The sequence below is a fragment of the Dromiciops gliroides genome, chromosome 3, assembly GCF_019393635.1.
Source record: "Dromiciops gliroides isolate mDroGli1 chromosome 3, mDroGli1.pri, whole genome shotgun sequence".
Taxonomy (NCBI): domain Eukaryota; kingdom Metazoa; phylum Chordata; class Mammalia; order Microbiotheria; family Microbiotheriidae; genus Dromiciops; species Dromiciops gliroides.
In genome coordinates this window covers 329,758,689-329,777,155 of record NC_057863.1, presented here as the reverse complement: position 1 = coordinate 329,777,155, position 18,467 = coordinate 329,758,689, and the positions used below count along the sequence as shown (strand labels likewise).

Sequence of the window (18,467 nt, the reverse complement as noted above, 5' to 3'; positions counted from 1 at the left end):
ACATTATAAAAACAAATGCTGAAAATTATCTTTACATGTAACTGGAAAAAATACTATTAAGATTGAATAAAGAGGGGCAGCTAGATGGCGAAGTGGCTAGAGCACTTAACACTTACTAGCTGTGTGACCCTGGGCAAGTCACTTAACCCCAATTGCCTCACTAAAAACGAACAAAAAAACAAACAAACAAAAAGATTGAATAAAGGGGCAGCTAGGATAAAGCACCGAGCCTGCAGTCAGGAGGACCTGAGTTCAAATCCCGGCTCTGACACTTGACACTTGCCACTTACTAGCTGTGTGACCTTGGGCAAGTCACTTAACCCTCATTGCCCTGCCTATTAAAACACACACACACACACACACAGATTGAATTAAAAAAAAAAGATAACAAGTTCAAATTCAGTACCAGGCCCTTTCAACCTGTGTGATCATACAGGTCATTTAGCTTCAGTTTTGTTTTTTGGTTTTTTTAATTAGTAAAATCAGTAAAAAAAAAAAAAGGGTAATAGCACATACCTTACAGAGTTTCAAGAATTCAGTGAGATAACTTGTGTAAAGTGCTTTGCGAACCTGAAAATGCCATATAGCACGAGCTGTTATTAATGTTGGCTTATATCCTGTAGGTATCTGTTTCTTCCATTACAATGAAAAGTTGTTGAGGACAAGGACTGTGCTTTCCCTTTCTGTGTCTCTCTAGTACTTAGCACAGTGCCTGGTACACAGTAAGCACTTAATAAATGTTGAGTGACCGGCTATTCAAAGCTTATTGACTGTCTGACCGACTGATCCTACAGGGGCCCAGGTATTTCTCTAAGGAGGGCGCCGCAGCAGCTACTCTATTTGGGAGGGCAAAGGGAGGGAGGGAGCGAAAGTGAGAGAAACTGAAGACGGCCCCGCCTCTAGTCCCCGGGGCCCTGGACCAGAGCACCCCTGGAACAGATCCTCCCTCTCTCACAGTGACTGACTCCTAGGAGGAGGAGCAGAAGCAGCAGCAGCTGAAGCAGGAGGAGGAGCAGAAGGAGATATGTGGCTGGGGTTGGAGGCGGGGTCCCAGAACGAGCTGCCCCCTCCTCTCGGTCTCCTGACTTCCCCTCCCGGCCCCTGGCTCCAGCCAAGGAGCCGTTGCAGTCTCCGCCTGGTGAGTCCGAACTCCTGGTTTCCAGTCTGGAGGCTTGGGTATTGCACATGGGGGTGGGGTAGAGGGGTCGGACGCGGGAGACGGGTGTTTGGCCTGGGAAGAAGGGGCGGGGGAAGATGCAGATGCCCAAGAGAGCGGGGGAGAGGGTGGTGCGTATTGGGCATAACACCCCGAGGCGGGGGCTGGGGAAGAGGGATGCTTCGGCAGGTCTGTAACCAAGGTGCCGGACGGCCCATTGGAGGCCTCATCACCGATATGCCCCTGGCGGGCGGGGCCGTGGATAGGGGCAGAGTTTGGAGCCCGTGATCTTTGGGGTGGAGGGAGAGAGTGGAGGCCGTGCGAGGGCGCAGAAAGCGAAAACTGAGGGGTAGTGCCGGATTTTTGATGGACATCCTTGGGGCGCCATTACAGGACCCCCCCCCCCCCCGGGAGGTCTCCTCCCCCCCACTCTCACTTCGGTCTCTGTTGAGTTTCTTTTTGTTTATGCGCGGCCAAAGGGGTAGCCAGCTGATAAGGTGGGAGGGAAGATAACTAGCCTAAAGCCCTCTCGGATTTCCAGGGGTTAGCCTTGGGCCTATAAGAAAGTTTATAATCTGCTTGCGGACTATTGGGGTGGAATGAATTTAAGCAACCACTTCTGCTCTGGGCTGGCCCTTTTCAAAGTTTGAAGGAGGCAAAGACTAAGATGTCTTTTTTTTTTTTTAAAGAAGAAAAGCTTTTCCCTTTGCTGTTTAAAAGACCAGCCCTCGCCCTTCCCTCCTTCTCCTCCCCCTGCCCCATTAAAAAAAAAGGGGGTTGATTCAGGGCTTTCCAATCTAAAGAGCATGTCTTTTGAGTTCAGTTTTGCAAGATCGTAGAATTTCAATAGATGGAATTATGAGCAGTGCATTCACAGTTTAGGGCATGCGAGCAGAGCCAGGTAGGCAAGGATTTGAGAAAGCGGAGACTTTTGGGGGAAAGGGTGTAGTAGGCCGGTTGGATATTATGTGGATTTACTACGGGGTGAGGTTGCAAAAGTAGACTAGCGTTAGAATGTGCAGTGGGTGTTACTGGATAGTCTACTCAATACTTACATTTCTTGTTTCTAGATCTTTCTAGATCTACTAGTTGGAGAACTCTCAATTATCCTCCTATCTTCCCAAACACCCTGCAGCATTTTGGACATAACAGAGATTTGGATTGAGTGGTTTGCAGGCTCTGTCCTTGGTCATTTCCCCAGGTCAGTGATAGCCTTGAGGCAGACTCCAGACAACTGTGATCTAGGCTGGTGGAATTTGGAACTACTCTTGCCTTCCTGGTCCTTATAAATAGTCCCCTTTCATTGCCCTATGGTTTAGATGAGATCTGACAAGGGATAGTTTAGGTTTATTAGTTTCAACTGTTGATTTGTCCTTTCCATGGAGATCCCCATGTAAACAGCCAGAATTTCACATTATCAATTCTTATTTATTTGCACAAAGGTTTATTGTGCATATACTGTGTACACAATTTTTTTGTTAGGTGGGGGGGGGGAAGAAAGGTTATAGAGAACAGGTCATGTCTTTAGAGAGCTCTAAGAGTAAACTGGGTGTCATTTTGAATTATTTCTTCTTTGAGGTGACACACCTGTAATTAATCTTTTATGAGTTCTCACCACCCCCATTCCATTGAGCAAAGATGGTCAATCTAGCTAGCTTGTAGGAAAGTAAACAGTATTAAGATTGGTATAACCAAAATGTTGCAAGGGTTAAAAAGGAGAAATCACTTTCATTCAACAATAATTTATTAAGCTCCAATTGTATGATAGGCATAAGGGTTACAAAGAAAAAGAATGAAGCCTTCTCTTTCTCAAGGATCTTAGGTTCTTTCAAGTATGAATCAACACCTAGGTAGATTCATAAATACAAAATATATGCAAAAATATTCACCATTATTTAATCATCATCACAAATATCAATAATAGTGCATTATTAAAAGGTATAGTGGCAACAATATTGAAATCAGGAGACCTACATTAAAATGTGAACTCCTAAACTATTTATACGACTCCAGACAAGTCCCTTCACGGCTCTGAACCTTGTTTTTCTACTATAGGATGGAAATAATAATTACTTAGTACTGTCTGTGTTAGAGAATTTTAGTTAGTGAAGTGCTCTGTAAATCTTACAGTGAACACACACACGAACATGAGCTATGGGGAAGGAAGACCTTTGAACAAGTCTAATTACCACTCCCAAAGAAATATGCTGGTGTTTTACAGCTTATGTGGAGTTGATTATTACATTTTCACTTTGAGCATTTTCCCCTGGGAAATCAGCAAATTTGATTTATTATTTTTTTATTGTCTAGATTTAAGAAAGGGAGAAAATGTATGTAATAGAAAAAAAAAAGTTGGGCAGCTAGGTGGCACAGTGAATAGAGCACTGGCCCTGGAGTAAGGAAGAAATGAATTCAAAATCTGGCCTCCGACACTTACTAGTTGTGTGACCCTGGGCACACCAATTGCTTCCCCCTCACAGAAAGAAAGAAAGAGAGAGAAAGAAAGGTAGGAAGGAAGGTAGGAAGGAAGGAAGGAAAGAGAGAGAAAGAGAAAGAAAGGTAGGAAGTCAGGAGAAAATATAAGAACACAACTTAAACTTAAAAGTGTATTCTGTATACATTTCTCCTAGAGAGCTAGTTATTAAACATTTACCAGCACACATCAAGCTCTGGGCCTCAGTTTCCTCACCTACCAAATGAAGGAGTTTTACTAGATAATTCTCTAGGTTCTTTCCAGCTCTGACATGCAATGAATCTAAGAGGAATATGGAATGTAGGAATATAATCAGTACCCAAAGTCTATCCAGAAGGTTTCCTGACTGAAAATGACTTTAAGATATTGTAAACTGAGGGATAAGGTACTTTGGAAATGGTGCTAGGGGAGTGGAGATTTTGCCTGAGGTAATTTTTGAGCATTTGAGGGATAGGTCTGATTTGGGAGTACATTTAGGGCAAGTGACATAAATGTATGCTTGGCCTGACCATCTACACAGAGAAGACTAAATGGAAGAAGATTAACATATGTTTGGATGGATAACCTATACAGCTTGTTCATCTGTACATATTTCTTGAACAAACAACACAAATGGAATATTAATTAGGTTCAGAACAAGAGGAATGATGAAGAAGCATTTATTAAGCACTTAACTATATGCCTGACACTATACTCAGGACTGGGGATACGAAAACAAGCAAGCAAGACAGTCTGTCTCTTCAGGTAGCTTACATTCTAAGAGTGGATGGAGTACAACACATGTATAGAGATGCCAGAATTGGAGGAGGGGTGGGCCAACAGTTTGGAGATAGCCTAGGAAATGGATAGTGGCCTAATTAGGAGCAAGATAAAGTGAAAGCCCCCCCCCCCAAAGTGAAAGTGAAAGTTCCAAAGGCCTCAAGAGGCAGAATTCTAAGAGGAAATATGCCTAGTAGTGGGTTTGTTGGGACAGGGTATGCCCAATTTTAGTGACTTTTTTCGGTTTAGTTTCAAATTGCTTTCCTCAATGCCTGTTCCTGGTTTTACTGACAGTGCACTAGTATGCTTATTCTTCAACAATTGTGATTTTCATTTTTTGTTATCTTGGTCATCAGATGATGGGTGTGAGATGGAAGCTCAGAGTTGTTTTTATATTTTCTTCTAATATTTCTTTGCAACCAAGGTAGATCAATATTATTTCATAACCCTGCCTCATTTAAATTTTTTCTAATTATTATGATAAACAGTAACCATGAAGATTTTCATTTACAAAGAGCAAAAAGAGGATTGTATATGAAGCTGTGCTTCTCTCTTTTTAAAAAAGTCTCTAGTAAATCGAATGTGTTAATTCTTAAACTGTCCTTGTGCCATTCTCCAAATTTCTTTATATTCTTTCCCATGCATTTTTTGTTTTGTTTTTGTTTGTTTTGTGGGGCAATGAGGGTTAAGTGACTTGCCCAGGGTCACACAGCTAGTGTCAAGTGTCTGAGGCCAGATTTGAATTCAGGTCCTCCTGACTCCAAGGCCAGTGCTTTATCCACTATGCCACCTAGCTGCCCCCTCTTCCATGCATTTAAAAAATGTTTCATTGATGATCTTTTCTTTCTTTTTGGGGACATCATCATCACATCCTCCCCTTTTCTCTGTCTTTTCCTTATGATGAGGTGATTCATTATCATCTTTTGGGATATTTTTGTTCAGTCATGTCCAACTTTTTGTTACCACCAGGCCCTTCCTTCCTCCACTATCTCTTGAAGTCTGTACAAATTTGTTGTTTTTGTGATACTATCTGTTCATCTCATCCTCTGTTGTTCCCTTTTCCTTTTGCCTTCAATCCTTCCCAACATCAGGGTCTTTTCCAATAAATCCCATATTATTTGACCAAAGTATTTAAGCTTCAGCTTCAGTATTTGACCTTCTAGGGAATGGTCTGAATTAATTTCTTTAAGTATTAACTGATTTGATTTTGCTGTCCAAAGGACTCTCAGAAATCTTCAGCAGCACAATTTGAAAGTGCCAATTCTGTGGCTCCCAGATTTTGTTATAGTCCCACTCTTTTTTTTTTTTAAATGCCTTACCTTTTTTTGGGGGGGGGGGCAGGGCAATGAGGGTTAAGTGACTTGCCCAGGATCACACAGTTAGTAAGTGTCAAGTGTCTGAGGCCGAATTTGAACTCAGGTCCTCCTGAATCCAGGGCTGGTGCTTTGTCCACTGCACCACCTAGCTGCCCTCTATAATCCCACTCTTTTTTTTTTTTTTTTGGTTGTTTGTTTTTTGCAGGGCATTGAGGGTTAAGTGACTTGCCCAGGGTCACACAGCTAGTAAGTATAAAGTGTGTGAGGTCAGATTTGAACTCAGGTCCTCCTGAATCCAAGGCTGGTGCTCTATCTACTGCACCACCTAGCTTCCCTCTATAGTCCCACTCTTAACAGCCATTTATTGCTATTGGAAAAACCATAGCTTTGACCATATAGACCTTTTTTTTTTTTTTTTAGTGAGGCAATTTGGGTTAAGTGACTTGCCCAGGGTCACACAGCTAATAAGTGTTAAGTGTCTGAGGCCGGATTTGAACTCAGGTACTTCTGAATCCAGGGCCGGTGCTCTATCCACTGCGCCACCTAGCCGCCCCAACCATATAGACCTTTATCAGCAAGGTAGTGTTTCTGTTTTTTAGTATGCTCTCCAGATTTGTCAGCTTTCCTTCCAAGGAGCAAGTGTCTTTTAATTTCATGGCTGCAGTCACTGTCTGCTGTGATCTTTGAGCCCACAAATATAAAATCTGACACTGCTTCCATTTCTTCTCTATTTTTTAATTAATTTTTTTTTAATGTTTAATTTTCTCAATTACATGTAAAGATATTTTTGAGTTCCAAATTTTTCTCTCACCCTCCCTTCCCTCCTGCCTCCTGAGGCCAGCAAGCAGTTTGATATAGGTTATACATTACTATCATGTTAAACATATTTCCACATTAAACAGAACCAAAGGGGGAAAAATGAAAGAAAGAATAAACAAGGACTATAACAAAAAAGCAACAACAAAAGTGAAAATAGTATATTCTTCAGTCAGCATTCTGACTCCATAGTTCTTTTTCTGAATGTGGATAGCATTTTCCACCATAAGTCTTTTGGTATTGTCTTGGATCATCGTATTGCTGAGAAGAGTTAAGTCTATCACAATTGATCATCACAAAATGGTGCTGATATTGTGTACAATGTTCTCTTGGTTCGGCTCATTTCACTCAGCACTAATTCATGTAAGTCTTTCCAGGTTTTTCTGAAATCCATCTGCTTATCATTTCTTTTGTGGGGGGGGGGGAGGCAATGAGGGTTAAGCGACTTGCCCAAGGTCACATAGCTAGTAAGTGTCAAGTGTCTGAGACTGAACTCAGGTCCTTCTGAATCCAGGGCCAGTGCTCCATCCACTGTGCCACCTAGCTGTCCCCTACTTATCATTTCTTATAGCACAATGGTATTTCATTATATTCATATACCACAACTTGTTAGCCGTTCCCCAACTGATGGCCATCCCTTCAATTTCCAATTCTTTGCTACCACAAAAAAAGAGCAGCTATGAATATTTTTGTACATGTTGATCCTGTTTCCTTTTTAAATAATTTTTGTTCTCCCTCTGTTTGCCAGGAAGTAATGGAACCAGATGCTAAGATCTTAGGGGTGTTTTTGTTTGTTTGTTTGTTTGTTTTTGATAAGCTTCAAACCAATTTTTAAATACTCCTCTTTCACCCTCATCAAGAGGTGTCTTAATTCTTCACTTTCTCCCCTCCAAAACTTTTGGGGTGGCAGTTGATAATTGCAATGATTAAAGTGTCTTTCAAAATTATTTTCCTGTTCTTTCCACACTTTCCACAGCCACCAATGCCTTCTGGGTGATACTCATTTTTAGTATTGCTCTACACCATGTCTTGCTGCCAAAGGGCAATGACAATAGAATGTCTTTATTTTAAGAAAAGGGCCTTATACAAACTGAAGTAGGCTGAACCAGAAAAATAATATACACCAAGACAATACCAATATAAATGAAAAGAACAACAATAGCAACAAAAACAACTGAAATTGAAAAAAGTCAAGAGTAAGAAATGTCACAGAGAATTTATATGATAGAAAGAGAAGATAAGCTGCTGTTTTGGTAGGTGTGAGGGATGACAGGTGGACCAGAAGAGTGACCCACTTCTATCCTTCCAATGGCAGGACAATTTGAGGAAGTCCTCTAATATATTGAATGGATCCGTTATGAAGAATTTAAGATAAGGACAAGGACTGGAGTCTCACAGGATGGGCGGGTGTAGATGGCTTGGGATCTGCATTATTGGAGGGAGCAGTTTCCAAATCAAAGAGATCACAGATCCATTTGAGTATGAGTGACATTATCCTAGACCCTGGGGATCCAAGGAGTACAATGTAGAGGGTAAAGGTTGTGAGCTTTAACTGTTATATAAGTTTGAGTGTAATTAAATGCACAGAGAAGTCAAACGGTAGTTGGAGAGATTCAGGGAGGCAGGGTATCACTTCTAGTTGTAGTCATCAGGGAAGGAGGGGACACAGGCTGGGCCTTGAAGGGAGAAAAGGATTTTAGTAGGCAGAGATGTAAGAGATTAGTGGTTCCACGTAGAAGAGTGTGCCAAAAGGAGTGAAGAAAGAAATTGGAACCAGCTAGTAGTCCAGTTTGGCAAGAGCATAGGCTGCATAAAATGTGAATAGGACTGGAGAGGTACTTTTCAGAAATAAGGGAAAAAGACCCCCCCCCCTTTTTTTTGGTTTATATTCTACCTCATACTCTTCTAGAATTCTTTTTTTTTTTTGCGGGGCAATGAGGGTTAAGTGACTTGCCCAGGGTCACACAGCTAGTAAGTGTCAAGTGTCTGAGGCCGGATTTGAACTCAGGTACTCCTGAATCCAGGGCCGGTGCTTTACCACTGTGCCATCTAGCTGCCCCTACCTCATACTCTTTAATTAAATTAACACCTATTAAGTACCTAGAGTGGATAACCTCAGCCCCCATACCCACATAAAACTGGAGAAATGGCCAACCACTCTAGTACCTTTGTCAAGAAAACCCCACAGACAGTTCATCCACAGGGAATGAACAACACCTGTCTACTATGTGCCAGGCACTGAGCTAATCGCTGGGGACACTGAGAAATAAGAAAAAAGAAAGACAGTCCCTGACTTCAAGTAGTTTATAATCTGTAATCTTGTTCAGTCATGTCTGACACTGTGTGACCCCATTTAGTCTTGGAAAAGATAGTGGAGTGGCTTGCCATTTAATTCCGCAGCTCATTTTACAGATGAAGAAACTGAAACAAACAGGTCGAAGTGACTTGCCCAGAGTCACACGGCTAGTAAGTGTTTGAGTCTATATTTGAACTCAGGATTCCAAGTCCTGTGTTCTATTCACCAAGCCACCTAGCTTCTGTAGGGGAACATTACACAAAAAAAGAAAGCTAAAAAGGGAGTGGGGCATCCAGAAAAAAAAATTGTGCAATCTGAATGCAGATTGAAGCATACTATTTTCACTTTTTTTGCTTTGTTTTTTTCTTTCTTGAGGTTTTTTTCCCTTTTGTTCTGATTGTTCTTTCACAACATGACTAATGTGGAAATATGTTTAACATAATTGATTGTACATATATAACCTATATCAGATTGGTTACTCTCTTGGGGAGTGTGGGGAGGGAAGGTAGGAGGGGAAAAATTTGGAACTCAAAATCTTATAAAAATGAATGTTGAAAAATTCTTTACATGTAACTGAAAAAAATATTATTAAGATTGGGGGGAAATGCAATATCTGTGAAGTGCAACAAAGCAAAGTAAAATTTAAAAAAAGGGAGTGAGAGACAAAGGGCTTGATGTTCCATGGAGTCCAAACCAGAGCTGCTGATGTAAAATGGACAGTTATTGGAAAGTTCTGAAGGTTTAAAGCCCTCTAAGTAAGAAGGCTTTGGGAGGAGATAAATGCTTCCACTCTCTAGCCCTCCAATCAGAGGGGAGAGGGCCACTGAGAAATTGACAAGGTATTTTGGGTGAAAAAAAACCCTGAATAACTCAGCCTGATGATCAGATTTCAGGTGATCGGCTTATCCTGGGTAGAGCGTAATATCCCAAGGGGTCCAAAACCTAGCAGAGCTGCTGATGGAAAGTTGAGAGTTACCTAGTGACCCTTACTAGCTGTGTTTGACTGAATGGGACAGAAGGACCCTTTTAGCTCTAAATTATACTCCCATGATATTTCTAACACTGTATATCCCTTTACTTCCAGGACCCAAACTGGGAGTTTAGTATGATCGATATTGTAGTCTGGCCAGATTCTGTGTTATATTACATTTGTGGGTTAGCCTTTGTATCTAATCGCCATTTTATAGCAACATTGTTTTGATGTGAGTTCCTGCTCATCAACTTTTGGCGTTCTTACCTCTGACTCAAGACTATTGCAAGAGCCTTATGATTGGTCCCCCTGCAGCAAGTCTTTTGACCAGAAGAGAAGATAACCACAGAGGTCATCTAGACTAATCCCCTCATTTTATGGATGAGGGTACTGAGGCCCAGGGAGAGTAAGTAACTTGCCCAATGTCATACAAATAATAAGTGGCAGAGCCAGAATTTCTTTCCTTTCTTGTCTTCATTACAAAAACAAAACAAAGCTAAAAACCCCCACCACTATTGCTTGGAATCTTTTCCCTGTGAATCTTTTTCCATAGTCAACTCTTTTCCCTCCATACACAGAATTATAGTTAGGTTGTAGTCCTTTGACTTCATCTCAGTCTTGCAGCACCCATGCAGTCCTTTATGTTGCCACTGGAAAAACTCTACACAGTTCACTTTTCAGATTCGGTCTCTGGATTTTGATTTCTCTGCCATGTTGAAATTTTTCATACATATTTCTCACCCATAGAATCACAGAATTTCAGGCACTTTAGTGACCAAAATCTTAGTTTAACCCATACCCCAAAAAGAATACCCACTACAAGATAACCCAACAAATGGTCATTGTCCCTTTGCTCAAAGACCCTAGTGAGAAAGAACCCACTCATTTTTACACCATTTCTTTGTTAAATAATTTTTTCCTGACATTATATCTAAATTTCCTTCTTTGCAGTTTCTGCCTGTTGCTTTTCCTTCTGCATGCTTTGGGATGTGTGTTATGTAAATGCCACTTGGGATGATGATAATGGGGAATTTATTAACTAATGATAATGAACTTGATTGTCCTCTGAGTGACAGGGAACATGCTTTTCTATGATTTACTTGGGCTTAGGAGAAGAGCCTGTCCTTTATTCCTTCCCAAATTCTCTTCCTGAGCCAAATATGTAGTCATGTCTGGGGGAAAATCATAGAATCACGAGTTGGCTGCCTACGTAGTGGGTGTATTTCACTGTGCTTACCTTTAAGAATAGCAAAGAAGTTGTCAGGGACTTTTGTTGCACTACATGAAGTGATTCTACAGGGCATGAGCACAGCCCCATTAGACCACATAGAAAATAGGTGCAAGGTAGCACCTTGGGGTATCCAGGTGGCACAGTGGAATGCCAGGCTTGGAGTCAGAAAGACTCATCTTCCTGAGTTCAAATATAGCCTCAAACGCTTTTTAGCTGTGTGATCCTAGCAAAGTCACTTAGCCCTATTTGCCTCAATTCCAATATCTGTAAAATGAGCTGGAGAAGGAAATAATAGAGCACTCCAGTCAGTATCTTTGCCAAGAAAATCCTAGATAGGGTCATGAAGAATCAGATATGACCAAACTGAGCCTTTCAGAATCTCTCTTCTCTTCCCCATCTCACTCCTGTTTACTTATGTATTCCCCCACTATTCACATATTTCTTCTAGAAAATTCTCTCCATAGTTCAAGATTGGCTTGATCTCTAAAACTAGTAGTTGGTGAACTGACCTTATTCATTCAACCAGATCTCCTGTGTGTTTCTTAAGTTTTTAAAAATGTTTTATATGGGAATAATTTTACATGGGAAATAATGATGATGATGGCTAACCTTTACATAGCATTTACATAATATTTATATATAAAGATTATTTCATTTGATTCTTTCAATACCCCCATGGGAATAGGTACTATTATTAAACTAATTTTGCAGTCAGAGAAATGGAAACTGAGAGAGCATGTATTGTTCAGGGTCACACAGCTAATCATGTGTGGCAAGATTTGAAATCATGTCTTTCTAACTCTCAGTCCAGAACTATCCCACCTCACACATATACTCCTATTTTCCATACTGTCATATTTAAGTTTAGAATGCCTATTTGAAATAAAATATCTTTTGTGATTGTTTTCCAGAAATTATTGGAACAGAACCATGGAAAAAGAATCATCATTGCTGTATCTGCTGATGTACAACTTGTGACTGGATTGCAAAGTTTCTTCTAAGTTGGCCATTCCCCCCGCCTCCCCACCCCATGAGAGGTGGTGAGGGAAATCTTATCCATCTAATAATAAGAAATGGGTATAAAATGGACTATTCAGCTTTCCTATAAATTCAGATTGCTGCTGCTATTTGCATTATGTATGATGGTGATTGGATGGGCCACCTCAAGCTACCTGGTTACTGCCATCCAAGAGATTCCTAAAGCAAAGATTTTCAATAGGACCACAATTTGGAGGAAGGAGTTAGCTTCATCTAATATGACAAAATCAAAATTGAAAAAATGCTCTCTTTTGTCTCCGTACCTGAGTAAGTATTTTGTGCTTTAGTTTATTTTTCTTTGGAAGTGGTTTCTTTCTTTCTTTTTTTATTTTTAATTTAATTTAATTTTTTGGATGTAATTTCTTTAGTGTAGGATACAGAGGAAATTTCCTCTGCCAAACCACATCTTTTTTTTTTTTTTAGTGAGGCAATTGGGGTTAAGTGACTTGCCCAGGGTCACACAGCTAGTAAGTGTTAAGTGTCTGAGGCCGGATTTGAACTCAGGTACTCCTGAATCCAGGGCCGGTGCTCTATCCACTGAGCCACCTAGCTGCCCCCCACATCTATATTTTTGAGTCTTAGTCTTAGAGGTTTTCCTGGAAACACTGAGCATGGGATCTAGATTGAGAGCCAGAAGGGAATTTGGAGGTCAGCTTGCCTCCTTATTTTATCTCTAGCCTCTCTAGAATAATATAATAGCTAGCATTTATATAGCACTTTAATGTTAGCAAAGTGCTTCACACATGTTATATCATGTGCTCCTTAAGGCAACTGCATGAGGTAGGTGCTGTTATCCCTCTCTTGTAGATGAGGCTGAGGTTAAGTAACTTGCCTATAGCACACAGCTAGTAAATGTGTGTGAGAAGCATGATTTGATGTTATTGACTCCACCAGGTGACTGCGCCACCTAGCTGCCAAGAGGTGAACCTTCATGTGCTCCCAGGGTCATTGCATTTAATTTGAGTTTGGCTGCTTTTTAGGGTTGTTTTTCCTTTGGGGTGTATTGTAGCGCTTGTGTATATTGTTCTGGTTCTGCCCTTTTCGTGACATCTGTTCAGTCATTTCTGTCTCCCGATGTTTCTCTGGTTTCCTTTTATTTGTTGTTTCTTATGATCCAACAGTAACAGTATTGTATTAAATTCGTGTGTCACGGGTGATCTGTTTGTTCAGCTGTTTCTCACACTCCCATTTTTCATTTTGTTTTTGCTGACACAAAAAGGTCAGCAAGCATTTATGGAACTCCTACAATGTTCTCTGCACCTTGGAACCCCTTCCAGATCTCTCAGTTTTTGAGGGCTATATAAGACTTAGCTTTGTCTCAACCCTAGTGGTTATTATTACTAGAGAAAAAAACAACTATGTTATGGAGGAAAAAGAAACTGATTAAAGAGGGAGTAACCAATCTAGCTGGAAAAATCAGAGACAAGAGTTGAATGAGGAGAAATAAATGAAGAAAAGAAAGAATCAGATTAAAATGGTTTTGGAGAGAAATTGAGGATTTTGGTTTTTAGGTAACTTTGACTCTAAGGTGAAAGCAAGACATTTAGACATTTACTGAAACAGCATGTAGCCAAAGAGAAGAGAGGTCAGGAATGGAGTTGATCTGAGAATCATTTGATATAGTGGCTTAATAAGTGGTTTTATAATGGACAGAGTGCCAGGGATATGAGGGGTGGGGTGTGAGGAGCTCTGAGCCATGCCCATTGGCATGTGAGGAAGAAGTAGATTAAATTAAGTCAATGAGAAACTGGAAAGATAGGAAGAGGATTTTCTGGGGGTGGTGGTGAGGCAATTGGGGTTAAGTGACTTGCCCAGGGTCACACAGCTAGTAAGTGTCAAGTGTCTGAGATCGGATTTGAACTCAGGTACTCCTGACTCCAGGGCCAGTGCTCTATCCACTGTGCCACCTAGCTGCCCCAGAAGGGAATTTTTATAATGGAGAGTCTAAAAGGTAAAGGTTGGGAACATTTTAAGAAGGGTATCGGATGCTTCGGGGACGTTAAAGATAATATGGATTGGATTTGTCAACTGGGAAGAACAGCTCCTAGGAAATAAACTTTAGGAAGTCTGTAAAAAAATTAAAGCAATCTGAGACCTGGAAAGGACCTTAGTTTAAAAAGGCCAAGGTCTCCCACTGTTTCTGGGGCCATCTCCAGTCCTGACGTATATCTTGCCACTTTACCCAGATGGCTCTAGAGAAACCCATGACTTTGCACAGCCCTCCCTCACTTCAGATCATGACATCAACTCTATATGTCATGGTCTTCTTTGAGAACAAAGGACAAACAACAACTCTTTTGCTTCTAGTGTTAATTTTCTAAAAGTGTATTTCTTATTTAGATGGTGCCCATAATGCTTTCTCTACCTTATTTTTCAGGGTATTGAGGATTAATTAAGAAATTGCATTTCAAAATTCCTTTGAAAAATCTAAAATATTATACATTTTAAAGTAGTAGAAACAGTGAAGAACATTGTGTCACAATATGTACAAGGTGGTATAGTGTAGATAGAGTACTGGGTTTGGAATCAGGAAGATCCAGTTCAAGCACCTCTAGCTGTGAGATAGATACTAAGCAAGTCACATAAATTCTCTCAGCCTCAGTATCCTTATCTGCAAAATGAGGATAATAACATCACCTACCTCATAATTAGGGTTGTTGTAAGGATCAAATGAGAAAACATATTTAAAATGCTTTGCAAACCTTAAAGCTCTATATAAATGCTAGCTATTATTGTTAGTCCTTTATTCTCAAAGAGGACCATGACATCGGAGTGATGTCATGACTTGCACTGAATTGGATTTTTTAAGTGACATCAGGCTGTGCAAGGTCACCAACCTCATTCTCTCCTCCAGAGCCATCTGGGTCCAGTGGCAAGATGTAGATCCACATCCACATCCACATCCACATCCACATCCACATCCACATCCACATCCACATCCACATCCACATCCACATCCACATCCACATCCACATCCACATCCACATCCACATCCACATCCACATCCACATCCACATCCACATCCACATCCACATCCACATCCACATCCACATCCACATCCACATCCACATCCACATCCACATCCACATCCACATCCACATCCACATCCACATCCACATCCACATCCACATCCACATCCACATCCACATCCACATCCACATCCACATCCACTTCCACATCCACATCCACATCCACATCCACATCCGGATGATTGGAGATGACCCTGGATGTTTTTTTTTAAGGCAATTGGGGTTAAGTGACTTGCCCAGGGTCACACAGCTAAGGTGTGTGAGGTGAGAGTTGAATTCAGGTCCTCCTGACTCAAGGGTCAGTGTTCTATCCACTATGCCACCTAAATGCTAGCTATTATTGTTATCTCAACAATCACTTAAAAACTGATTCCTCATGGAGTAAATTGGATAGTGGGCTACACTTCCCTTCCAGCTCTAAATACATGCTTTACTTCATGGATATATAAAATTGCTTTGCTTATTTTACTAATTTGCAGCCAGAAACCTCCAGATAAAAATATTTTGTAAAATCATTTGCATTGTCTTTAAGATAGCTTAGTTCTTATAGATACAGTAGAATGATGATGCACTTAAGCTGGTTCTCATACTCCTGGTGCCTAAAAATCCAGTGGCGTGCCAGGGGAAAAACTTTGCTTTTTTTTCTTCTACTTTCTGATTAATCATATTTAGAATCTGAGTCATAGGATCTTGGTTTTAGGTCTGCAAGTAACCTTGGAGATCATTTATTCCAAATCTACTTTTATAGTTGAATGAATACAAAAACAGAAGCAGCTAGGTGGCACCGTGTACAGAGGGCTAGGCCTGGAATCAAGAAGACTCCTCTTCCTGAGTTCAAATCTGGCCTTAGAGACTTACTAGCTGTGTGTGTGACCCCTGGGCAAGTCACTTCACCCTGTTTGCCTCAGTTCCTCCTCATCTGTCAAATGAGCTGGTGAAGGAAATGGCAAACTACTTCAGTTTCTCTGCTAAGACAACCCCAAATAGGGTCACAGTGTCAGACATGACTGAAAAATTACTCAACAACACTTCTAGGCCACCTTCCTTCACAGCTGGAGAAAGAAATGGCAAACCACTCCAGTATCTTTGTCACAGAAGTCCCAAATGGAACCCCAAAGAGTCAAACATAACGGAAAATGACTGAACAGCAGAATGCAAAAACATTTATTAAGTGTTTGCCCTGTGCCAAGAGATGTGTCAAGTACTTGGGTGTAAATGCGAGCAAGCAAGATAGTCCCTGTTTTTAAGAAACTTATATTATGATAGAGAGAACGACCTACAAAGGGATGTACTAGGCAGGGAAGACTGATAATGGGGAATTCATTAACTAATGATAATGGACTTGATTGTCCTCTGAGTGATTTACTTGGGCTTGGGAGAAGAAAGAACCTTTTCTTTATTCCATCCAAAATTCTCTTCTCGAGCCAAATATGTAGTTATGTCCAGGGGAAAAACCCTAATCACAATATGCCACCTTGGACATATTAGGACAGGATGTTTTTTAATAATCCCACTACTTTCTTTTGTATGATTTTAGACAAGGAAGTTAGAGGGAATGATGGTTGAAGTCCTAAGGACAGTGATTGGCATATCTTTTCCAAGAATGATTGCTCTTCTCTGGAAAAGGAGTGGGAGAAGGTAATGAAATATGACTTGGCACAGAAATGGAGCAGTGTGGTTGATGGGTCAGGGAGGTAAGGTTACCAATTGGAGCCCAGTGCCACAGGTATGGCACCCTCAGTTCTGGGCACAAGTGGAGGCTAGAGAATAGGCCTCATGCTGTAGAGATGAGAAACTGAGGGCTAGGGAAGTTTGACTTGCCCCAAGTGACACAGTGTAAGGCAAAGCTGTGATTTGAAACTCTGACTCCACATTCAGCCTTTTTCGTGGGAGTTTGTGTTTGGGAGGAGGTCATTTGACTAGTTGTGACACATTGAGATAGGTATTTGTGTTCAATATAGGACACATTTAATACATGTCTACTATGTGCCAGTCATAGTACATATATAGAAAAAAATGAAAGTTTCTGCCCATAGAATATTATTCTACTGGGGGAGGGAGGTGAACAACATGGATGAAACTAGTTAAGTACAGAATGTATATGAAATATGTGTAAGTGTAAGTTCTGAGTGCGAAGTTGGGGAAAAACCCAACAACTAGGAAAAATCAGGAATGACTTCTTGTGGGAGTTAGCACTTAAGCTGAACTTTAATGGGAGCAAAGGATTACATGGAGCAGAGGAGAGGAGGGAAGGCATCATAGGTAGAGGGAATGGTCTATCCAAAGATATAGAAATAGGTAGTTTATAGGGACAGCAAGTTGGCCAATTTGGCTGAAACTTCAGGGGAGTGGAAGATAGGGTAATGTGATATTAATCTGTTTAGCTCTGGTCTTTTCATCAGGAATGTTTGAAGGTCCTTTCTTTCTTTCTTTCTTTCTTTCTTTCTTTCTTTCTTTCTTTCTTTCTTTCTTTCTTTCTTTCTTTCTTTCTTTCTTTCTTTCTTTCTTTCTTTCTTTCTTTCTTTCTTTCTTTCTTTCTGTTTTTAAATATAATTGCATTTGGGGTCTGTGACACAAAATGGGTTAAGAACTCCTGCTCTATATCTGCTTAATTACCCCCATAGTAGAGTTATGTTCCCAGGTAGGTACAAAGAAAAAGGGTTAAAAAGATCATTCCAAACCTCTTCCCAAACCAACTCACTTGATGGACCACATAGACAGCATTCCATCTTTCATCATTATGGCTGTCCCCCTCTGCCTGGAAGATAGACCTTCTTCACCTTTGCCTTAGAATTCCTGGTCCCTTTTATAACTCAGCTCAAAAACCAGGTGCGCAAGCAGTATGGCACTGGAGGTTTCTTGCCTGAGCTTTCTGAACCCAGATGGGGAGAAGAGGGGTGGTGGTATGGCAGATGAAGAGATGTCTTACTTCCTAAAATCAGCACATAACCTTTAGTATTTTTTTCTTCTTTTTTTTTAAAGGCTCCTCTTACTAATGAGTACAGAGTAACAAAAAGTGGTTTAAAATGGACAAGAGATATTACAGAATTCTAGAGATACTCACATTTAACTTTGGTCTTTCATGAAAATGTACCAATTAAGGCCTTAATATTCCTTAGTAAAGAGGCTGTTGAAGTGGATAGAGTATTGGAATTGGGGACAGGAAGACCAGAATTCAAATCTTGCCTTAGACCCTTACCAGCTGTGGGACACTTGGCAAGTCAATTACCCTTTCCCTCAGTTTAATTAAGCTTTATAGTTTACAGCTGCACTAAGATTTTTGGGACACCCCAATAAAGCACTTTACAAAGTGCTTAAAGTACTATATGAATGCTAGCTATTATTATCAGTGGTAGTACTAGTTGTTGTCATTGTCATTCTCT

At 40.7% G+C, this 18,467-nt stretch overlaps 1 protein-coding gene across 2 annotated transcripts in view; it reads left to right on the top strand.

The window, feature by feature from the left end:
• The first annotated feature begins 1,010 nt into the window (after nucleotides 1-1,010).
• Nucleotides 1,011-18,467, top strand: part of B4GALT4 (beta-1,4-galactosyltransferase 4) — a 37,421-nt gene continuing 19,964 nt past the window's right edge. Inside the window, exons 1-3 of one of the 2 annotated variants that reach the window (XM_043990880.1) lie at nucleotides 1,018-1,138; nucleotides 2,227-2,357; nucleotides 11,929-12,322. In XM_043990880.1, coding sequence (XP_043846815.1) covers nucleotides 12,091-12,322 — 232 coding nt within the window. In that variant the 5' untranslated portion in view covers nucleotides 1,018-1,138; nucleotides 2,227-2,357; nucleotides 11,929-12,090. Of the gene's footprint in view, nucleotides 1,139-2,226; nucleotides 2,358-11,928; nucleotides 12,323-18,467 lie in introns of both variants that reach the window. The other variant, XM_043990879.1, reaches the window with a different exon arrangement.